Here is a 25,540-nt window from a genome sequence, read left to right as displayed (position 1 = left end):
TGTAAAGTTTATGTGCAATGCAGTGATGATCTGGGAAATTGCTGAGATTAAATTTCCAACATTTGATGATGAGCAAAAAGTAAAATAAAGTCAAAAGCTGGAGATATAGACTAAATTTTGGAACTAGATCTTGATCAGATTTTATTTAAGTTTCCAGTTTTCCAAGATTTAATGTTCTGCATGATATTTACCCAATAATTTTCAGGAAATGTCTCCAGCAAGTCTAGATTGAGTCAATAAACTAAGAAGATATACACCAGTATTATGCATACCTAGATCTAGCTATATTCATTTAATCTCTCACTATTTCTTCTATTATATATATATATATTGTTCTCTAGGATATTTTATTTCATAGGTCAGGCTTGAAATTACATTAGTGGAATTCAATTATTGGTGAAGGCAAAAATTTGAGCAGCTTCTAGATTAAGGTGATGGATTTGTTAGAATATTGGAATTTCAAATATGGAAAAGCTTAAGATATGCAATTAATTCATCCTAAATTCTGAAAGCAAAGTACAGTGAATTTATAAAAGGTATTTTGAACCTGACCTTTGAACTCTAGACTATTTAGGGATTTAAAATGTTCAGTATTAGAATCAGGACATTGAAACAACAGAAAAGGGCTTCTGTGATTGGTTAATAAATTGAGAGGTAGCCAGTAACGTCAGATGTATAAGATATATCACTTAATGAAGAATAAAAATATAAAACATATCTCAATCTTTGCAGTGTTTAGCTGTCCAGAAGTGCTGAAACTGAAAAAATATCCATTGTTCATATTTTAATGAATGGCTGTGATACAGGATATTAGGTGCCTGAACAATTGGGACAGCCAATTGGGTCAGATACCACCTGGTCCTCAGCTAACTGTTGGGTACTGGTATTTCTGTACCCATTTACAGCCAGATAGATTGGAATAGTGACGAATAAAACGCTTTTTTATGCCCACTTCCATAAGAAGTTATCAACGATGAACCGTTATTCAATGTAACCAAGCATCATGATATAAACTGGCTCCCATAGATAGAACTACAGTCTGACATCTACACAAATCTTAATGAAATGTACATCATAAAATATATTTTCAAATTTATTATACATAAAATGCATTACATTTGTAAAGGTTTTGTCATATTTGCATATACTTCCACACCACAAAATTAGAATCCTTCCCTTTTCTATGATAAAGGATCCAAAACTAGAAAGAAATTTGACATGCAATAAACACCCGTTTATGATTTTGATACCAAATTTGTTGATACAGTAAAAGACTTTGCCTTGCACTGTTATATCACTATCATTATTATATTAAGACAGTCTACTATCTGCATTTGTAACATCAGAATGAATGATATTGGCAGCATGTGAGCATGATTTTATCAGTTTGTAGATTTTTGTGTTTTTTTTTTCAGATGCTTAAAACTGTTTGCCATTCAATGTAAAGCTTTACCCTGGAGCATTAAGTGATACAGGGATCCAGTTTAGCTAATGTTAGGATTCCTTTTTCACTATTCAATTTTTTCTTGGTTCACAAAAGAACATATATCACACAATCCAAATAAATGCACTTTATAAACCTAAATAGATCTATATCACTTAGTATTTTGATCGTTTGAGATCTCTCGGTTCATATTTTGTGTCAGTTTCAAACGTTCTGAAACAGAGTCTGACTTGTCTAATGGTAAAACATTCCCTTGATTAAAAGCTTCCAACATTTTGGGGTCCTTTTCTAAATACTTTGCAGGTATATGTAAATTCATTGCCTTAAAATGAACCAAAACTTGCTGTAAAGTTTTCTCATCCAATTTATATTCTTTGGAAAGTTTCGAAATAGTTTGTTCATCTGGGGATACTTGGTAAGCAATGAGCATTTTATGCACTAGTCTTAAAGTAACTTTTCCTTCAGGAATTTTATCCGGTTCTCTTATGCCATATTCATAATCTTTTAGTGCACTTCTAGTTTCAGGTAATTTTCGAGCCGATTTGATCTGAAATGAAATGTACAGCAATTGAAAAACATGTAAAACTTGTGAAACATATTTTATAATACAGGGTGGTTGTAGATGACAAGTTAACATTCGTTAACAGATATTGTCTCATATTGCAGACAAGTTCAGTAAAGTGAATACAAAATCCTGAACTCTAGCAGCTGGTAAAAGTAAATTTAAACCACTTCATAACTTGTGAGGAACTTGTGACTTTAGCATATATGAAACATTGTGGATGAGTGCTTTTAACTTTCTCTGCCCTGAGACTACGTACTACTATATCAAACTTCAGTAGGTACTAAGTAGGGCAGGGTAAAATAATCAAAAAATCGATTATCATTGCTATGAATTTATAATTTCGATTGTTGATTATCAAATTTCATAATCACTTGTTTCTTCACAGTTAACAAGTAGTAATCTCTTCAACAGAAGTTCCCTTCAGCACATGTCTTACCCACAGTAAACTATATTAACCAATCAAAGCAAGAATAACCCATGAAATTAAGAATCTGGCATGTTTTTGATTTAGTATTTACAGGGTTTCTCAATTTCTTTAATCAATCACAATTTGGTAATGGATACCCAGCCCAAGTACTAAGTCTCATGCAAGAGTCTGCAGACACCAAAGCAGGCTCACCAAAGCAGGCTATTTGAGTAACAACATTCTTATCCTGTTGTCTATTTCTATTATAGAAAAAAGGTTATCTATTCAGAAAAATTTACGGTACCTCAGCAGGTGGGCCATATGAATCAACCTTTACATCTTTTAACTTCTCCAATAAACCAACATTTTTTACCTGCTGGTCATTTAAAATCTGAGGGTTTTCTGAAATTTATAAACATAATACTACTATTATAAAATCATTGTTATGTTAAAGAACCAGGTGCTTGTGCTGTGATATGCACAGTTCCAAAAAGAATACTTGAAAGAGTCAAGGATAGTTTTTAACTACTATAAACTAAACTGAACTCACTAAATTGAACTTATGAAATGAAATATTTTTTCTTATTTCATACATTTTCAAAATAACACTTTCCACTGTACATAATTTGTCTTAGTTAGAATGTCTCAGGTTCATAGAAATTTAGGTTCATTGATTTTACATTACATTTTATTTTTACTCTTCCCTCCCTAATATCATGTTTACAAATAAGAACTTCTCCTAGGGTTAACATTTTCATCAACCAAAAGACAATCAAAGACTCTACTAAGTGCAAGTCTCAATAGTATTTTACAATTGATTTTTCAATTGTTACAGAAAAGATCGCCAAAACATTGTAGTCGGAGAGTAAATGTTCACCTTTCTGCTTAGACTATAATTAACAAGTATGTCTTTTCTTATTCCAATTACACATTAAATGAAATATAATTATGTATGTGAATGTGATTGTGAAGTGTCGGAGTCGACCAAACCAAAAAACAAACCTGTTGCAAACTCTTCTAACAGTTTCTTAGTTCTGGGATGTCTTGGTGCAATTTTCGGTTTTTCTTGATTTACAACCTTATGTGCTCGGTGGTAAGCGTTGACATTCTTCAACCCCTTAGACGTTTTGGACCACAATATCCCCATGATGAAGTAAATTCACTTTTTACATAATCAATGACAACATATAACGTCCATGCTTCACCTTGAGATAAGGTAGACAACTCTCCCCATTAGACGCGATTAACAAGACGTTCTTTAAGCAAACTGATCAGCCTAATTTCCCTAACTTCTGATTCAGAAGAGATAGGACGGAACCATAGAGTTTTATATAGAAATTTGTAACCATATTAATGAAAAATTATTCTACTTTCACTACCTATATCGCGTTAGATGCATTCTCCGCCTTCCAAATTTTCCCTGACCCTCCAACGCGGCTAGGCCTAGCCCCCCCCCCCCTTCCAATGAATACTCTGCTACGCCACTCAGGACTATATTGCCAATGTGTTGATCTGCACTGAACATGTTGGTGTTTCAATAAATAATTTAATATAATCACTAAATAAGATAACACAACATAAATTATCAACAAATTCGTACACATTAAAACAAACTTTGCAACAAAACAAAAATTATGCCAATGGCAATTTTTTTTTAAAGGCTTTCATAATAACCAAAAATATAGGAATAAAATAATTGAATATATTGTAATATAGCCTATTTGCTACGTAAACTTGTTGAATGTGGCTTCTTTTTCAAGATTTCTACGAATCTGATCTGCAACAAGGATTTTCCACGTTTAAAAAATTTCTCTTAGTCATTTCCACAATCCACATAAATAGTAACACGTGTTCATTTCCGATCATTTCAAATGCTCACATATAGATCATAATACAGCTGTGATCTAGTTATCTGTAGTCATTGACGAAAACCTGCTAAAATGATACAAGCAGTGGTAGCTTTCAGATTAGACGAATCTATATATTATGTAATCTAAACTAAACCTTGACGATTGAGATTATATGGATTAATCCCGAGAGCAGCATCTGAGAAATCAATTGCCTCCAATTTCCAACGCAGGCCCAAATTTACAGCTGGAATGATATTGGCACCCGATACACTGCTCCTTTTCTTGTTCATCATGAGATCGTAATTAAGCCGAATTTGTTGCCCGAGGTACTCTCTTTCTAACGCAATCGCCTTCCTTCTACTCAATCTATGGGTAGTTGACAAATGTCGATAGCACTCCGTTCTAGTTGCAAATAACTTCAAACAAATGCAGCACTTGACCGTAACATGAAATTTACTATATTCAAATAAACTGTTGGCATTTTTGGGCACAATGAATGATGGAGTCGAAGCAGGACAATGGATCTTGTTGCTGCAGCAAAATCTCTCCCAGTGTATTTTCAATGCATATTCTGTAAGAAAATATCGACAGCATTTGGAGCATTGAAAGATTTTTTTGAGGATAACAGACGCTTTATTGCAAGAATCGTTTTGTTTCGTCACCAATGTATCATGCCCTTTTATTGAGGGCATATTTGCAAGACTAGCTTCTTTTGAAAACTCTGATAGGAGCTTAGGAAGGTCTCTGTGTTTTCTTGCGTGCTTTCGGTATTTGCTTTTGTGAGAAAACCGTTTCCCACAATCTTTGCAAGTTATCTGCAACTTTGGCATCTTCTCCGCTGAGGCTGATGCTATACCACAGGAGGGACGCTTCGTTGATTTTCTTGGGTCTACTATTTTGATAACTTGCTCATTGTTTTCGGGGTTTAGTTTTCTTACTCTTCTATAGAACGGACAACTGTTCAAAATATGTCTTTTACAACTTTTGCGCGAAGAAAATGTTGAACCACAACCGTCACACGCTGTTGGAGTGTACTTCTGTTTCTTGTTGGTGGTTTTCGTCTGGCCTGCAATACCTGAAAGTTTAATTGAAAGGTTTGAATCCAATGTTATTGTCGAATCGTCAAAGGAACTTGTTCCAGGTTCGATTGTTGTGTCTGCGTTGAAGTCCATAACTCCCTTTTCATAATATTCGGGTACAGCTTCTGTAGGTAGGCCTATATGATTTTGGACTGTTTGCTTACGATCTTCTATCATGATAACAGACTGACCAATTAATAATGAATCGTGAAGCGTTTCATGTGATGGTTTAGATCCAGAAACTTGACCTTCAGTTACATTAGCTTTTGGAATATAATCTACGATATTCTTTGCCGTTCGATCATTGTTTTGAATATGAGTATTATCATGGTCACTGTTTTTCCCACAGGGTGGATTCTTGTCCCATTTGGCAAGATTCTCCACCGAATTGGTAGGCTGAACAGAAGTATTGTTCTGTCTCTTATTCCTTTTACAAGGTTCATCCTTAATTTTATTCATCTCTATAAGCTTCCACGCTGAGGTTTTTGTGTCTGATGTTGGTTTCTCTGGAGTCTCAGTAAAATGGACATTCCTGTCAACATCACATACCTCGGGTAAATGGATTTGGTGAGATGTTTCCCGATTTTTATTTCGGAAGTAACATGTGAGTCGTTTGTGCTTAAGAAGATTCTTCTTGTTGGCAAATGTTGATGCACAGTCGTAGCAGATTTCTCTTTCCAAAGGTTCTTCGTTTGTGTTCATTTTGTGAAATAAGGAATATAAAGTATGTTTTCGCAAGGTTTGGGTAGTCTTGAATGAGATATTACAGTGTATACACCATAGTCGACCATCTTCAGAATTAGACTCTCTTGAAACTGTTGAGTCTTTGACCATGTCTTTGTCAAGGGGTCCTTTGGTACCCTGTCTTACAAAAGCATCTGCACTTATAGTTTCTGGGGAAGGCGTGCTTTCTACAGTCACATTCTCTTTTTTGTTCTCGGGGTGTTCGTTTTCTATCTGTTTCTTTGTTAGGATCTTGTCATCATTGGGAGTCTTTTGGGATTTGATTCCTACTTCAATAGTAGCTACAGATCTACTCCCAAAAGTTGATGGTTCTGTCCCCCTTTCGTCTTGTTCGAGTTTATTGGCATTACGATCAGTTGTTTTAATGCTTTCGAGAATCGTTTCCTTGATTCCAGTTTGAGCCACATTTGTGTTTTGGGTATTCTTACCAGTTTTGCCATTCTCCCCTTGCAAGCCTATAGATATAGTATCCCTTCTCTCAGCTGAAGAACGTTTCAGTATGACATCTTTAAGTTTTTTGAGATTTTTACTGTGTCTTTGAATGTAAAGACTTCTGTAGTGAATATTCCCACAATGTTTAGATTCTTTTCCTGCCATTTTTAGTTGGTTCTCCTTAAATTTTAATTCTCTTTCCTCTGTTACAACGGTTGAAATGACTGGTTCATTTTCACATTGATCATTTGGGGCTCGATCTTCGTTGCCGCGGGTGGTTTCTGAAGCATTCATTTGTTCATTCGTAACTGTAACGTTAAATTCCATTTCGTTTACACAATTATTATTACAATCAATTTCTTCTAAAGACATTCCCTTTTGATTTAAAATTCCATTATTTCGCTTTAAAGTGGTATCTACTGCATCGTCAATGAGACTTTCCACAATTTCCTCTAGCGGTGAAGCCTTTAAGCCTTTTTCAGGAAGAATCCCAGAACAATTGTTGAGCTTGATACTATGATGCAATTCATTATGTTGCTGAAGGTTACATTCCAGGACAAAAGTCAAGCGACAGAAACGACATTCAAATAATTGTCCTCCGTGATGATCATCAAAATGTTCTCTTGCAATCGTCTTTGTGGAGAAAAGGGAATGACACACAACGCATTGAGTATTAAGTGCCACGTGATAGTCCTGATGTGCCAACTTATGTGCTTCTTGTTCCATATACAAGTACGTATACCAATCGCCCATTTCTAAGTTTTCAGCTGTGAGAGATAGGTCAACAGGAATTGTGTTATCAGCTTGTTCAATGAAAGTATTTGGTACAGATAAGTCTGTCATCATCCTGAAAACAAATCCATACACATTTAAGATTGAGATTTGGAGATGGGTTACAGCCGAGGCCTTCACTATAATACTGCGATGCACATCAAAAATGCCAAACAGACTCTTAGGCTTACAGATAGTCAGTTCAGAACATTGCTGAATCTTATCAGGTTTATTTGTCAGATTAATTTAGGATTAGTTGGTGTGGTTATGAAATCGGTTAGGTCTTCAAACTGTCTGATGTGGTTCACAGTCGTTCTCAGGGAGCCTAGTTCCAGGCCTGGTTCTAAGCTAGCCAATGTATGTGCAATCTTTTCGTATTCTTCAGAAACATGATATACACAAGAGATTTGTTGCTTCTTACCATCAATTCTTCAAGTGTTCTAAACGAATAATTATTTATGTGACACGAAGGTTTGTAGGGTGCCACGTCCGTTTCCCGCGCTTTTCTGTCAAGATTATCATGCCCAGTAGGCTACCCATTTTGACAGTTACTTAATAAGATATAGCCTCGAGTATGTAGTATGCAAAATTTGCAAATATGATAGATAATTCATTTTGGAGAGGATAAGCTTTCCCGTCATGATTCCATTATGCCTACAGAAATCAACAGCGACTTGACTCGTAATCATAAACGACTACATAAGTAGATTCCGTGAGTTACAGTATAAGGGAGACAACTACATTTTATTTGCCCTTAGGCTGTTTACTTTCCGGTAGATGGTGTTAGTTGACCTGCTTGGGAAGTGAACCTGTTATACGATATTTTATTGACAATTTTTGATGTTTTCATCTTCTAATACGTTTCACACAATAATTGATCGATGCAAGTGACTTCGTGGTATGTATTTATGTATATTTTATGTAATTTTAACCCGTAGATGATGCGATATTAGCTGTGATCTGAGGCGACCAGTTATAGTAAAATGAAATATGACCCATCAAAATGAGAAATGAGTCTTGTTTTCTCTTATCTGTTGTGGAGAAGTCTGCATTAATTGTTTAATCCTAAATTAAACCTGACGTCTCTGATAAAGAATGAACACATTGCATTGGGCTAGGTCATCCTTATATAGGGTACTAACAGTTGATATTGTAACTGGTTCTGTCTTATTTTTTAATCTTAGGTACTGACACTGTCATAAAATAACAAATTTGACAGACTGAGAAAGTAATGAATGAAAAATTGTCTATTACATTTAAATTCAATCACATGAATCTCTTCTACTATCATATTCCAATTCACTCAAAATGACTAATATCAAAATTACATAGAAACATATGGCTTTAAATAACAATGTGTAGGTCAATTGGGTCAGAAAATGAAAGTCTAGGAATATTTTTTTCACTTTTAATTTAAAATATTTGGAAATGAGATTTTTTATCAATGTCATCATTAACTACTTTTCATGTTGCTTTTTGGTCAGCATTATATAGGCCAAATGATTATTGTTTTGTCACCAATATTATGTAACGTGATGACTAAATCCTTATGAATATTACATCACTCTGCTGGGTGGATTAGTACTGTAGGAATGGTAGTAGAACAGCCTAGTAGACTGCAAGTAGGGTGTCGTCTGCTAGGTGGCTTAATATTGTAGATCATTGCCTTACTGGTAGTGTATAGCCTAATTGGTTGCAAGTTCGGCAGTGGTCTACTAGGTGGTTAGCTTTTTAGCAATGGTAGCTTAGTCGCCAAAGTCAGTGATAATTTGGATTGAATACCAGACGACATTGACAACAAAGTTTTATCAGAGAACTCATCAACAGAAAAGTTTATCATATGATCAGAAGCAATCGATTCCTATTCCCATCACAGGTTACTGGGTCTGATTATCTACCTGCCTGTGTTGATTGAATAATTGAGAGATTTATGTGATGCTGTATCAATTAAATCTATCAAAACATGTGTTGCCTTATTTACGTGATACATTACATATATACGCTGCCTAAAGATTTACACAGTAATAAAAATTTAATTACTTTTATTAACTCTCCTCTAATTTAGTAGGTATCTATTATAATTAAATATACGGATTTGTTGAAACAATAACATACGCTGATTCCACAACTAGTTTAAAACTGTCAACTAACCCATCAATAGATACATTAGGTGACAAAAACATTTTTTAAATCTGTTTAAGAGAAGCAATGATTGAAGGTGGCGCCATTCTGCCTGGTCCAGTTTGGGTGTTTCTGAAGTTATTCTTCTTTTACTTTTTGGTTTGTACCAGTACTCCGAACGATAGATCATACTGCCTGAAAAGGACTTCTTTTTGTGAAAGAATAAATTGAGCTTTATATTACACACTTGTGCAGTTATTGGTAAATAAGCTTATCCAAGCTAATGTATATTATGCAGAGGAATGTAGGCCTACAGAGGTTCAACGAACAGTAGATTCTTTATCAGTTTATTTTTAATAAATATAAACAAAACGTTAACTTTAACATGCGTAGATGAGTTGTCTTCTAATTGGTTGTTGCTGAGATATATCCAGGTTTGTCGCTGGGTTAACTGTTGACGAGTTGACTGAACATCGTTTGATTGACATTTACCAGTATGTGATTAGGTGGTATATTAAGGATAGTTGGATAGCTTAGTCAGGTAGCCAGTTGGTGATCATTTACAATGCAATTAAGAAACTCACCTGCAAGGTACACAATCTGGTCTTATGCCAACTCTTGGCCCATTCCATCTTGGGCCAAGATGGTGGCTATGTTGACTGGTTGAGGTGTACAGCCGAAGATGTACTTGTGTTTGTTGAGGAAATCTAGTTTTATAGGATGCATAATTTGACAGTTAGATATAATTATTTTAGTTTAAATAAGCTAGTTTATTGATTTGTCACACAAAATTATTCATTCAGAAAATCGGTACCATAACTATTATAATAAGTCAATGTTGAATTGAGCAGCTGTGGACAATACAAGGCAACAGTCATTTTTGTCTAGGTCAATATGTATAGGCTGTCTATCAGGTATTGACTATTGATTACACTTGATTGATTTTTTAAAATTCTATCTATCTAAAATAGATATGGTATTTTCCTAGTGTATTTAACAGGTCAGGTGTTATCTTTATTATTTAAATGAAAGGGGCAGATTCGCTATTTTCGGGGCTTGATTTGTGTCTTGAATATATTAAATTACTATATGTGTAAATAGTCTTCAGAAGTACCAGTACTAGAAATTGTACGGAAATTGCATAAATCATTCAAAAATATCTTAAATTAGGAATTTCTCTTTTGTCTTTTTAACTTTCTAACACAGATAATTCTGGACACACATGGATTTAAATGCTCAAATTTCAATGATGAGTTGTGAACACTATTACTGATTGGCTTAGCTAACTAAAATCTATTTCTGAGACTAAGGTACGATTGTTCAAATGAATGGTGAATGTGCCCCTTCAAAAATTATATATTATAGTTAATATTATACTGCCTAGGGGACTTATTCACAAAAACTTAACATAAAAAGATCGTAAGAGTTGGTCAATCACTATATTGAAATTTAATTCCTGTCTATTCAAATCAAGTCTACATGACAGCAAACTATTTTACAGCATTTTAATTTGTCACAGCTGAATTAGAAAACAAACATTTATTTCTAGTTAAATAACCACTTGTAATAAAACATGAATTTGATTTTGAGAAATGTGACAAATCAATAATCTGTTAATACGATAGATACTTGTATTGATCACATCAATTGATGACTTATGTTTTGAAGTTGTGGATAATTAGTTAATGAACTAGTTAATTGGTACTCATTAGTCAATAAAATTAGTATAAGGATGTGATGTGACTTGACTGAAAGACTTAATTCTATAGCTTTCAGAAACTTGAAGGACTAAAACTCTATATATTTTTTTTTTCGTAGCATTACCTTTTAAAGTCATTCTAGTTGTGACAGAAACTTGACAAGATAAAACTATGTTGTTTTTTATTTGCATTAAATGGAAAAGTGGGATTTCAATACACTAAATCATGTTGACAAAGTTATTGCCGGGGATATTTAGATTTTTAATGTTATAAAATAAATCACTGATGCAGCAACCATTCTTGAAATAAAACTATTCATTGGAATATGGCTTTGAAAATAACTATAGACTTGATACAATCTTTTTATGAGAATGTGATTGAGTGAGAAACTTAACCAAATGGGGACAACAAAAAATGAGCATGTTTTTGGTTACACCAAGATTGCCATGACTTTCATAATCATCTTTGGTGATTGACACATTTTGCTGTGGCATATTTAAGAATTTTCCCCAACCTGAAAGCTTTGATTTCCTTTTTATACGCCCCATATGAAATGACGGTTTTTGACTAAACATGGTATGAGTGTTCGTAACCACTCAAGGATGAACCCTATTGAAAATCAGAAGAACCAAAAAATATTTAGTATAAGTTATTGCCCTTGTTCTTGAAAACGCGTTCAATTTTTACCTCGTAAACATTCCAGAAGGGACAATTCTTGATGGATTTCAACGAAACTTGGCATGAGTGTTTGTAATCACCCAAGGATGAACCCTATTGAAAATCAGAAGAATCGAAAAATATTTAGTATGAGCTATTGCCCTTGTTCTTGAAAATGCTTTCAAATTTAGCTGAAGATTGAATATTTGCCTTTTAGAGTTTTCACCAGCTAAAAATTGAACACATTTTCAAGAACAAGGGCAATAACTCATACTCAATATTAGTATTGCGCTAAAGAGTTCAAAAGAAGTGTATGACTGAATGTTGAATATTTCATACTGGCGATTGTTACTGTACTGCTAAATATTTTTATTCAAAATCAAAGCTGCCAGTGGGCGTATATTACCTTGCCTGGCAAGCTATCTTTTATCTGATCTGCCGGTAGATAATTGGACAATTAGTCATAACTAATACAATTATTAAGACATCATAAAATCATGTTATGTAGTTCAAGTGTTAAAACGGGAATGTTTTAGCTAAGCCAATCAGTAATAGTGTTAAAAGCTTACCGTCAAAATTTGAGCCTTCAAATCCATGTATGTCCAGAATTATCCGCGTTTGAAAGTCTTGTCTTGAGACACTGTCATATAGGGAAAAAACATGTATAGAAATAAGAATTATGTGATTTTAGTGCATTTCTAGTACCGTACTTCTGAAGACTCAAATCAACCCTCCAAAATGGTTTATCTGTCTCTTAAACTTATTGAAGATAGGTGATCAAGTGCTCTTACCCTTCTACACTTGACTAACCTCTTGTTAGAATCAAAGAATTGTTTCTTATCCCAGTTCTGAGCTGAAAATCTAGAAAAGTTTTGAAAAAATATCTAAAGCTGATTTGTTAAATTGACAAGGCATTGATCTTACTTGAAAGAACTGTGGAAGGTCTCTGTTAACGTATTATAAGCTTATCATTCTAGTTCCAGCATAATAATAGATAGTAATAGAACCATTGTTTGAACTATTGACTGTTTTTATTGTTCTAGTAAAACTTCTACTGTTATAGATAATACATCTTGAATCTAAATCATTAAAGATTTTTTTTTTTTTTTATAAAAAAGGCCATGTTTAGTTTGAATGGTGTGTTCAGCTCGTATTCTTTTGTCCAAAATTCCTGTCTGTGGAGTTCTCTTGCTGCCTAGTGTAGGACGAAAAACTCAATTCATTTCATTTCTGTCTGTCAAGTAAAAATTTTTGATTATTGGTATTTTTTCAAATTACCAGTATTGAAAGATTCAGGATCTTTTCAGATTATCAAATGGCAGTTGACGCTATATATTAGATGGTCAATTTTCTAGAATTCAGATTGTCTTCATTCAAATCATGTCTGTTACTTGATTGATTAATGTATCTGATGAATTGACCTTTAGTTCTAAGGTCAAGGCAAGAATGGACACAGATGTACTTTGAGATTTAATTTGATTCGGAATATAGGAATTTAGACATCCAATTGGCTATGCACTTTAAAGACCCTTGGATAACTGTAAATGTCCCATGCTTTACTTTGCATGGCATTGCCCATCATCATTAAACCAATCAGGCAGGAAAAAAATCCACTCCTTTTTTACTTCCATTTACATATTATGATGATTGTTTGGATGACTATTTTCTAGTTTATCTATCAATTGTTTATATAGTATATCTGTTTCTATATTGAAATGTGGACCTATTCTCACAATCATACACATATAATATTATTTACTACTGATTTTTATGACCGTAATATAGGTATTGATTTTTCTTGTTCAAGTTCTGTTTAGCCAGTAAATTTCTGCTATCGGTATTTAAGTTTTGAAATGTCATAATTTCGAGATAAGTTTGTGAAAAATTTGAACTAAAAGCACTTACTTGTTCTGAAAGATAGTGGCAATGTAAATTGATCTTTCTATTGAATTTGTCAGACTATGTATATGAATGATGGGACTATATATATATTTATAATGTTTAGAATTTTGATATTTGGTACCTTTATTCATTTAATTAAAATGATTTTTTAATTCAATGTATCAAAATATTGAAATTTTGCTTTATTCAGATTATTTCGATATATTATCACAATGTTGTCAAGCAGAGTTATCTTGTATGTCTTTGGATTATAAGCTTGATATTGTGATGTGTACAGACATATTTGTTAATTGTCTGACCAAATTATTTTCCAGAATCACATTTTGTTGATTATTTTGGCATCAAATTGAAATGTAAACCTATAAAAATTTTATTAAGTGAAATCATGAATTTTCAGTTTGAAAGTCAAAACAAAATTCGATGATTGAAGTGTGAGAAAATTTAAAATCATTAAAATCTTATATTTTAAATGGAAGACATTCTTAAACAAATGTTCATGCATTTGAAAATATTAGTTCTAAAACTTTTACATGACAGAAAAAAAGGAAATTCATTGTGGTCAGATAGAAGTTACCTTCCTTCATAGTAGGACATGTCAGAGCGAAACGAGTACAAACCAATAGATAGTGAAATCTTCCTATCAGCTGTCTTTAAGATATATATTGACCCCATTTCTTACTTATCTATTAAAGTTTCAAATGCAGGTGAGAGCAAGATGTTGTGATATTTGATTTTGTCAGGTCTGTGTTATTTGTTTGTGGAATATTAAGGAAAAATGTTCTGTGAGAAAAGGTAAAAATTCAATGAAAAGGTAATTTCTTAAAAATTTAAATTCTGATTGTGAAGGTTAGGCCATTGATTTGAATTATATTTCCAATCACATTGGATTGAGTTCTTTTATGTGATTCAAGAATTTTTTATCATTTGTGATTTTTGGGATATTTTTCAGGTTTTTCATGACAAAAATTATAAAGAAATAAAAAAAGTATTACTTGGGTTTCAAATTCATTTCAAAATAAGGGGTTTTCTGGACTAACTGATGAATGGAATATATTATTTATGCGTCTCTTATTGTAGATGAAGTTCGATGAGTCGAATATTGTACATTTTTCAATGCACGGCAGTTTTAGAAGACGACTCACTGTTACCTTCAAAAAACCTAGAACTATTGATGCAATCAATCATTGAAAAAAATCCTACTATAAACTGTTTTGATAGACAGCTGTCAGTTATTCCAGACAAGAAAATTAGCACACTTTAATTCAGATCATACCTGTCTATCACAATACAATAAACTTTAGGAGATAGCTTTTCCTACTAAATATTGACAGAGTGACAGTGTTCATCATGTATTAACTCCACTCTTAGACTTCTACTGGTTTCGATACACATGCAGCAAACTTTTATTATTTGAAAGTATTATATAAAGACTTCAGACTATACAGCAGTATAAAAGGTTGAAAAATGCAACCTTTTAATTTAAAACTTTATCAAAATTTATAAAAATCATAATTCATAATGAAAATAAATGGTTTTAAACCTATGTCTAGCTAGCATCATAATTTGGTCATTATATTGTTTATTCCATAAAAGGAATTAGATAGTAAAAAAGATGGAACATCAATAAAGGTCATGACAAATGTGTGAAATATGACGTCTGGCACTGTTTTGAATGATGTCATGTCATCATGACAGGAAGTGATATAAAAACAGCACTGTGGGAGTAAGAATTAGACTTAATACTTGTATATAAAGCAAGGTATTATGCTCTCCCGTGACATGATTAAGCAAGGAAAGACCATGTCAATATTTTATACTGGTTAAAACTGTAAGTATATGAGACTTACACTCAGACAGATAAATGTTATCTTTTCCCCTTGAAAAAAAATATTAGGTTGTATTGAGAAACAAATTTGATTATCTGAAAAGATTGACTAATTTTATATCATAGTCATACAGTGGTATCAGGTGCTCTGTAATAGTAGAATACTAGAGATTAGGTTGGTTGAAAGGAAACAAGTTACTCTTCAACAGAAGGCACTTTCACAGGGTTAAAGCAGTGTTTATTATATTGAAGCTAGTGTGTTGAAATGGAAATTTGTACGACTTCTAACATAGACTTCAAAGTCTAGAGTAATTGTTATAGTGAAAGAGACCCATGAATAATTAATAGTATCTCAAGTTTTATTTCATTCATGGATTTAAACTGATTGACACCAGTTGACATTTGATGAGAGTCATGTCACATGATACAGACAGTTTAGTATCTGCGATATAGATAAATATTGAGTGGGAATACATGTAATTGGGATGTAACCTGAACTTGGGTGGTTTGTCTCTGAAATGTACAGAAGCATGGCAGTTGAATACCTTTCAAATGAGAATGTTTTGAAGAATCAAATATTTGTCGCTGCTTAAGCATTTCTTTCCAGGATTTGTAGTAGTGCGATACGCATATCGTATCGTGAGGTCATGTATCGATACTTGATGCTACCTCTCATTCCATTAAAAAGTGGGGATATTTATAAGTTAGCTTGTGATAAAACATTTTTTTCACTGAAATTGTTAGAAACTTTTTATTAGACAGTAGACTCTAACCACTTCTATCAACTATATTACCAAATATCGCAGTTATAAAGTTATGAATTAATATATATAGAATCTTTTAAGATATAATGTTAATTTTCATCCATATTACGGTATGTATTCTATCGTGACCCTTGTATCACGATTCGCATCGCGGCATTGACGATACCCAGCGCTAATTTTATAGAACCACAATGATAATAAGACAATATTGAGATGGGAAAAGAATTTCATAGGGAAAAATGAAAATGATAAACATCGGCTCTGACCTCCATATTAGTCCTTAAAGGATTGTGTATAGTATTCACAAATTTGAGCAAAAACAAATTTCAACCTACAAAAAAAAGCAGATTGTCCCTTTAAGTAATTCCCATTATGTAATTTGGGGAAAAAGTTGAAACATTGTTGTAAATAGTTGACATAATTCAAATTATTGAAACATTGTTGTCAGTAGTTACCAAATTGCTATAATGTAAATTGTTGAAACATGGTTGTAAATAGTTGTCATGAAGTTGTTTAATATGATAATCATCAGTCTATGGGTTTACATACTGTGAAACAGTGTTTATATATAACATTAAAACTTATCTCTCTGTAACAGGTAGATAAAGCCATACCTTTACCTGACATTGTTTATATGTGGGTCACCTTAACTGACCTATTTATAATTGTTACTTTTTTAGTGTGTCCTTGACATTATGTTGTCTTGTCTCTTTTCATAATTATTTCGTTTCTATTATGGGTATTTTCTAGGGGCAATGAATTTTTGGATTTTTTTTCATATCTGTAAATGTGTCAATCAGAAATGTTAATGGCAAGATGAATGTGTCTAGCAACTTGTCCCATTGTTTTCATTATGATTTTATTTTGTTTATGTTTTTTTTATGATTGGCAGAGGTGTTATCCAAATTGCAGCAGTAAGAGTTTGGAACAAATAGATTTCAGATCTTGATTTGGGTTTCGGATCTTTAGTACTTATGGTTTATTTTTTTCAAAATCTATAATTAAAGTTTTTAAAAGCTTTTAAGTACTTGTAACTAATTTGTTAATTAGTTTTCAAAAGTACTAGAAATGTAAAAAAAATCACATAATTCCTTTAAAAATACTTCAAACTATGAATTTTACTCATTATTTCTATATATGTCTTTTCTATATATCACAGAGTATCTTAAATTGATGCATCGTCATTTTAACATTCAAACGCAGATAATTCTGGACACACATGGATTTGAAGGCTCAAATTTCGACTGTGAGCTGTGAACACTATTACTTATTGGCTCAGCTTAAAAATTCGAGTTTCTGAGACTAAAGTACGTTTGGTCCAAAAAATAGCCTACCAATCATATGAGCCCACATTGCTTCATCTTCATAATGTAAAGCTATTGTGCCCTTTAGCTTATACCTTGAAGCCAACATTCATGTGTCATACAATGTATAGATTAGATTGGATTGTACACAAATAAAGCCATTTAGAGCTCACATCATAAAGACAGTAAACATTAGGCTGAGTGATTACAGATTTTCTTTTAAGACCTGTAAATTCCTGTATTTTATATTTTACAATCCACTCAAATCACTGCATTCAAAAAAAATTTGTAATACAAGAAAGTTGTCTATTGAAGTCAAGGTATTAGTAATTAGCCAAAGTGCATAAAAACTTGACATTGTGAAGATAACATAGCTTAGAATCTTATATATTACGATTCATCATAAAAATATATTGACTCTTTGACCAAAGCTATATTGATGTGTTTTTTTTATATTTTTCAGATGCAAAAATGTAGTATAGAATTATTATTTGGTTGTTAACCAATCAGTGACTGATATTTCAACATGTTTTCCTTGCGCATAGTGACAACAGATCATTATTTAGCCACGCCTATTCCTGGACTAGATGTCACCCGGTCAGAGTTCAGAGGGACAGAGGTCAAGAAAGTTCCAATATTAAGGATATTTGGATCAACACCTGCAGGTAAACTACTTTCCTTTTCCTTCTTTGTGAAATTTTAAAATATTCCAACAAATTTCTTCAATGCCAAGGCTATGCTGAGGAGCAAATAAGCTTCGTAATAAGGAGAAACCCCTGCTAATGCAATGCTATGGGGCATATATGCCATTGTAGAAAGGAGGAACCTTCAATGCTAATGCCATGATATTATGCTGTGTATAAAGAAGGGATCCCCATAAAAGTATTCAAAGTTTGTTTTTTTTCAAGGCTTGTATCATTCCAAATAGATTGTTTAAAATTCTTTTGAATTTGACAGTCTATGACAAACTTTTACTTTTGTAAGTTTTTGGCCAATAAGTTTTTACTTGCTACAAGTTTACAATCATATTAGACTATACTGTGACATTATCTGTAACTCTGCAGAATTCTATTCTGATCTTCTATTTATTTTCAATAACCTTGCCTTCAGGCTTAACAAATGATGTTTTTACAACAAAAGATAATCAAGATGACAAATAATAATGACATAGTAACATATAAAGAGTTCGATATATGTATTTAAAAAATCAATATTACGGATGTTTTAGTCTATTTGTTTCAGGGTTATGTACCTAGCAGGGTTATTAGTCTCTATTATTGCACGGCTCAATAATATTTAAAAATATTAGTACCTATTAATAATTTAAATAAACCAGTCAATAATTAGCACTGTGAACATCATGTTATACTTTGTTTATCATATACATGTTTCATTGGACCACATCTTTTTATGAGGTGAATCGATAAGCGATTATTCGGTTCTTTGGGTCTACAGTACATGTTTTAAAGGAATAGAGATGTTACTAAATTGTTTCTTTGATCTATTATTCCTTTTTAAAAGATGGTACAAAAATGTTTTTTTTTTTATGAATAATAGAACTTATCAATATTTGATTCAAACTTAGATCAGTCTTTTTTTTATCTAAGTTCTAATACATAGAACATCAAATTCAAGGGACGCATACCCGATATTTTACTTCAATCTCTTTAATAAGACTGACTTTTGATACACAAATAGTTAACAGAACACATCCTGTACATCAGCATCTTCGAGTACTCAATGTTAGTAACCAATACTATTCTAGGAAATAATTTGTCCAAGTGAAAATAACAAACACGTCCAATATGAAATATCAATCATGTCCGATTTGGAAAAAAATGCATCCAATTATAAAAATAATGTATCCAAAATGAGAATAACACTCAAAAAATTTGAAACATTGAAATATCAAACATGTCAATAATAAACATACTGTGTCCAAAATTTGAAAAATATGAAAATAACAATCGCCTCAATTATGAAAATAATGTGTTCAAATTGAAAATGAAAAAAGATTGGTAAATCAACCATATCATCATCCCTCTCTTTAAAAGTGTTAATGATAAAAGATAATAATGAACTGTGTGTAAAGTAAAATCAATAGTTGTATTTGAACAAGTGTATGACAATGTGTATATTGTATATAGTTTATATATTGTTAGCTAGACTTCAATAGTCGGTCAACAGTATTTTTATAGTCTTTTACTTATTGAGAATAATAAGAATACTAACAGATTACATTATATAACTCAGGAAAACTTCCATATTAAGATACTACTAGTAAGAAACTACATTTTGAAATTTCTCTGGAACTGTCTGTCTATTAATTGTTGACTAATTTAAGTAGAAATTTATCTCTACCACAAATGTTGCACCTAGTGAAATCCAAGTTAAAACTAGTCGAAGAGTGATCTTGGTGCTATAAAAAAAACATTGAAAAAAAAGACACTAAAGTTGGTTTATCGTTTCAAAAGTGAAGCATTTTTCTCCATTACACTGCAGTCTTAACTATTTCTGAAAATGAATAATTGAACATCTCTATCTCTTATAAAAGAACAGGCTAATTGATCTAATCTTCTGAGCATTGGACTTGGAAGATATATTGTGTCAATTATTGAATTATCTATATTAAACTGGTGTTCTATATATCATCCTACATACTAGTTTTTATATACTAGCTGTCTCCATATAGTTCATATGTTGATTAAATTATTGGTTATTGAAAATTTATAATTCATTCAGCAACATGGCTATTGAATTTTGAAATATTTTTATGACAGGTTCATATACAATTTTAGTTTTGCATCAGTGAATATTTAAGTAGTGCGTGTAATAAATTTTGTGATGAATTTATTTTGGACTAAATTAAAATTGATTACTTACATTTTACACGATAAAAACATTATTTTTAAAATATTGTCTTGGGAAAATGTTTGTTTATCATAGATAGGTATTCTTTGATTTTCAGGTCAGAAAACATGCATGCACGTACATGGTGTGTTTCCATATCTATATGTACCATTTGATGGAACTCATCCTGAAGAACGGTATATGAAACAGTTTGCAGCAAGTCTAGACAAGGCATTAAATGTAGGAAATGGAATGGCAAAGGCTAATTTTCAACATGTTTTTAAGATATCTTTGGTATCTGGCATGTAAGTATTGGAATTTCATTTTTACTCTCAATAAATGGCATATTTATATAGCACCAAGTCAATATCCTTTGCCATCTGTTTAGACTATTCATGTTCTGATCAAAATTCTAGAAAGTAAAACTGTAGTTATTTGTAGTGCTGAATAGCATGTATGCACAAAGTCAAATATTGTTAAGTCCCACAAAACTACCAAAGCTAGAAATGAGACATTTTTAAACTAGTGTCCTACTCTAACATACTTATTAGCTGATTTCCTAACATCTTTACAGGCTTTATATATATGAATGGCTTTGATTAGAATTGTTATTGACTAGTTTATTAGCAACAACCACTTTGCAAACATTGTATTAGCAACCTATCACACCATAGCAATTACTATTTGTGAATTGTGAAGAAAGTGGCCATGATTCCCCACCGCATCCCGCAACTCAGTTTATTATTTTCTCGCACCATTACATAACTGGTGATCACTATAGTGTGATGGTACCTTTAGCTAAATCTCATTAAAACTTAGGTTATTATGGAATGAACCTGAATGACATTAACTCAATAGTACAGATGTAAACATATTTGTTTTTGAGGAAAAAAAATTAATCTCCATCTGTTGTCAGACAATAACATTTTCTTTATGTTAATAGTGAGGTTTAAATTGTTTCAATTAATTACTTAGGTGTGGTAGTCTTAAACAACTTCGTACTCTTTAATAGTATTGTAAAGAGGTATTCTAAAATGTTTGTGTGTATCAGGGCCATTGATGTTAACAATTTGCATCGTTCCATTCTCAATAGCAGCTCTTGCAATAGTAATGTTATAAAACACTTACTTTTAGTGGAATGTACCATACACATACAAAAATTAGAAAACCTCTTTACAATCTCTGTAAGATCTGTGGGTGTTTGATAACTTCTTAATCCAAAATGTCACTTTTTATACGCCCACACGTAAGATGGGCGTATATTGTAATCACCCCGTCGATCAACTCGTGCTCACTCTACAGGCTACAATTTTTTACAGATTCTTTAATTTTTATTTTGTGTGTCAATGTCATTATGAAGATGATCCCTATTGATTTTCGTGATGAACGGATAATTTTTCACCGAAATATCGTGTCTGACTTGACGTTTTACTCTATTAGTTATATTGTGCAACTCATGCTCACTCTACAGGCTACAATTTTTTACAGATTCTTTTGATTTTTATTTTGTGTGTCAATGTCATTATGAAGATGATCCCTATTGATTTTCGTGATGAACGGATAATTTTTCACCGAAATATCGTGTCTGACTTGACGTTTTTCTCTATTAGCTATATTGTGCAACTCGTGCTCACTCTACAGGCTACAATTTTTTACAGATTCTTTTGATTTTTATTTTGTGTGTCAATGTCATTATGAAGATGATCCCTATTGATTTTCATGATGATCTATCGACTTTCACTCTATTAGCTATATTGTGCAACCCTGTAGTCACTAAAGACTGTTTAATCATTTCTGACAGCTGCCAGTGGGCATATGTTACCTTGCCTGGCAAGCTATCTTTTTAAATGCACAAGTGGTATATTTCTTTTCTTTGTCTGTCGTGCTACAATTATAAAAATTCTATTACAGACCAATGTATGGATATCACCATAAAGAAGAAGCCTTTATGAAGATTTATCTGTACAATCCTTTCTCTGTTAAAAAGTAAGTCTGCTGTCTTGTGAACTTTGAAGCTAATTGACACTGTGTCAGAAAGGGTACTGTATACTGGATACTGTCTGAAGGGAACAAATTTGCTGATAAAGGGAAGACAGATTCAGATGATTTTGATATATAGTCAATATTTAGATTGAATTTTAGAATTCCATTTATTATGTTTCTTAATTGGCTTTACATCCACCCAGGTGATGCACAGACATTTGTCAACATTAATAGATTTTGGGTCTTTTCATGTTGACAAAGATTTCTGCCTTATTTTATGGAAAATAATCCTGAAAAGGAATCAAGGAGTAAATTGTTGAATTATTACTTATAACCTAAAATGATTGTCTTATTCAGATAAGCAAATATTCAAAATAATTTTATTTCTATTTTTCCAGAGCTGCTGATCTGCTTTTAGGGGGAGCTGTAATGAATAAATCATTTCAACCTCATGAATCACATATACCATATCAATTACAGGTAGGTTATACTATCAAAATATCAAAATATATTATATACATTGAGAGGGATATCCTGCTTCAGGAACGGTAGTAGAAAACTTGTTAATTGATAGTTACAATTAGTAATAAAAATATATCTGAATAACAAAAAATGAAATGAATTTATAATCTTGTTTTAATTAGATTGAATTTCACATAAACTCATATAGCATATATATAAAGTTTGTACTATGACACTATGTAGTATATCTATATATATTTTAACAAGCCATCTGTGGTCATATATATATCTTATAAAAAAAAAAAAATTTCAGCTATTTATAGACTTCAATCTGTATGGAATGAACATGATCAATGTAGCGGCTGTTAAATTTCGTCACAGAAATATTAAAGGTAATTATTCAATTTGATGAAATAGAATATAGCTGATGTAAGGTTATAATGAACATGGAAACACATTAAAGACAACAGGATGTAACAGCAAAAATCATTGATTAGATTCCTGGAGATTTGGATCCCCCACTTGACATACAACAATGTTATCTGTTAACTCAATGCATTAAAAAAGAAGCATGTGTCCTTCAACTCCTCTTTGTCTATGATTACCACACTTCAGTTATAACTCTAGAATATTTGGTTATTTTAGAAGGAGAAGGAGAAGAAGAAGTAAGCAATACACCTGACTCTGTATCATCTGATTCCTTGTTAGAAAACTCTACCATCAATACACCAACTTCACGGCACTGGCTTCCTTACAATATTAACAGGTAGGTAAAGGTTTTCTGTGTTTTTTATGATACAGGGATTTCTCTGTTATAATGGTTTATAGATCGATCAGTAAGATTTTCTCTGTTAAATATTATGGTAGAGGATTTTTGTTATTAATGATATCTCTGTTAAGATATATGATAGAGGGATTTCGTCTGTAAGATATTATTACACAGGGATTTTAACTTTAGATATTATCATGTAGCTATTTCTCTGTTGGATATTATAGTATTGAGATTTCTCTGTTAGATTTTACAGTACTGAGATTTCTCTGTTAGATTATAGTACTGAGATTTCTCTGTTAGATATTATAGTATTGAGATTTTTCTGTTAGATTTTATAGTATTGAGATTTCTCTGTTAGATATATAGTACTGAGATTTCTCTGTTAGATATTATGGTACAGGGATATCTCTATTAGTTATTTACCAGGAGTCCAACATATTTCTAATTTACGGAGATTATCTGGAACTGTGAACATATAAAAATGAAATAAATACATGACGGCTAGAGCTGGAAATAAGGGTTAAATAACAAACTTAACTAACTTAAGATGTACTTTGACTTATTCTAATACAAAGTTTTGTTGTATTCCAGAGATCTATATTTAGAAGAAGATGTAGAAAGACATAGTACATGTGAACTAGAGGTAGATGTGGTAGCTTCTGATATTCTCAACAGACAGGAAGTTGATGGTAAGATCTAGTCTACTTTCACTTTCTTTTTTCGTTTTTATAATGAAGCGAAATTTGAACTTGATTATTGTGAATAGTAAGAAAATTTGTATCCAATTGTTGATTTTGTGGAAAGACTGACTAATGGCTATAAAGAAAGAGAGATACTACTGTTCTTTACAAGGATAACAGATGGTTATTGATCAAATCGACTTTACATCTGCAAGTGTATGATAATGTTGTATACATGAATGTTCAAAATAATAAAAAAAATGGAAAAATTTGAATTATATTGATAATATTTGTAGCTAACATTGGTACGAATCCTGGTCTAGCTGCACTGTGGGAAGATGAAAGACAGAGACGTAGAGATAGAGGTGAAGATTCACAGCTAGAACCTCAAGATTCTCAAGGTATTTCTTTATATTTATAAGATATCAGATACAAAGTTAAGAAGGTAAATTAAGTTAGTTCCTATGGAACACAATCAGTGGAATAACTCCATTAGTATTGAGTTGAATCGTCGTCTGGCCATTATGTGCTGTGGGTTTGAATCTTCCTTGAGGTAAATAAATTATACAGAGTACTTATATGTTTCCAAAAGTCTGTTCGTTGTAGGTTTTCAACCCCAATCAACTAACCAAGAGTTTAAGTGGAACATATTTAAAGGACATTAATCTCAATAAATAAAAACTTTCCATCAAAAACATAAGGTAATGTAATACTAATGTCTTTATATCTGTTAAAGAACATGATGAGGTGGTGATATCAGATAGTGAACGTGAATTAAAAGAAAGATTAAGAGAGATTATTGATAAACAGAGAGGCTTTCAGTAAGTTTTCTTTACCATTCAAAAAGTTTAAACTTCTTCCAGGGGATTCAGTGTTGATACGTTACCTATTTTAAATTTTGATCTTCAAAACTTTAAATTGTCATACAGTCAGTAAAGCTTTGAAACACAGAAACCCAAAGTATTTTAACGAATGAATTCTATATTCTACTGGGTCAAATAATGAAACACTTAAAGCTTTTGATATCATGTACCAATAATGCTTACTTGAGTATAATCTGTTTATGTGTATAATTATAGAGAGAGTCAGTCAGATGTAGAATCAGATGTAACTAGAAGTGATGATGGTGGAACTCAGTCTGAATTTATACCTTCTTCACAAACAGCTCAACATCTTCTTACAAGACAAGGTAAAACTTTCTTTATTTCTTTCTATAAGCAGTAGGAGAT

At 32.1% G+C, this 25,540-nt stretch overlaps 3 protein-coding genes across 3 annotated transcripts; 1 reads left to right on the top strand and 2 right to left on the bottom strand.

Annotated features, from left to right (window-relative positions):
* Window positions 1-1,745: 1,745 nt before the first annotated feature.
* Window positions 1,746-3,562, bottom strand: LOTGIDRAFT_97242 (hypothetical protein; the record flags this gene model as incomplete). The annotated part of the gene is made up of 3 exons (XM_009063992.1): window positions 1,746-1,991; window positions 2,720-2,817; window positions 3,418-3,562. Coding segments are annotated over 3 exons (489 nt in total), but the record flags the coding sequence as incomplete, so codon positions are not given.
* Window positions 3,563-4,408: 846 nt separating this feature from the next.
* Window positions 4,409-8,141, bottom strand: LOTGIDRAFT_154793 (hypothetical protein; the record flags this gene model as incomplete). The annotated part of the gene is made up of 2 exons (XM_009063991.1): window positions 4,409-7,367; window positions 8,059-8,141. 2 exons carry the CDS (start codon window positions 8,139-8,141, stop codon window positions 4,409-4,411), a joined length of 3,042 nt encoding a protein of 1,013 aa, XP_009062239.1.
* Window positions 8,142-18,090: 9,949 nt separating this feature from the next.
* Window positions 18,091-24,732, top strand: LOTGIDRAFT_107463 (hypothetical protein; the record flags this gene model as incomplete). Its single annotated transcript, XM_009063990.1, has 7 exons — window positions 18,091-18,229; window positions 20,533-20,719; window positions 22,326-22,400; window positions 22,796-22,877; window positions 23,173-23,251; window positions 23,729-23,779; window positions 24,608-24,732. The coding sequence occupies 7 exons, from the start codon at window positions 18,091-18,093 to the stop codon at window positions 24,730-24,732; spliced, it is 738 nt and encodes a 245-aa protein (XP_009062238.1).
* Between the last annotated feature and the right edge of the window lie 808 nt (window positions 24,733-25,540).

The sequence above is a fragment of the Lottia gigantea genome (genome assembly GCF_000327385.1).
Source record: "Lottia gigantea unplaced genomic scaffold LOTGIsca_6, whole genome shotgun sequence".
In the NCBI taxonomy this organism is placed as follows: domain Eukaryota; kingdom Metazoa; phylum Mollusca; class Gastropoda; family Lottiidae; genus Lottia; species Lottia gigantea.
The sequence above is the reverse complement of the archived record's forward strand: the minus strand, read 5'-3'. Positions and strand labels throughout refer to the sequence as shown.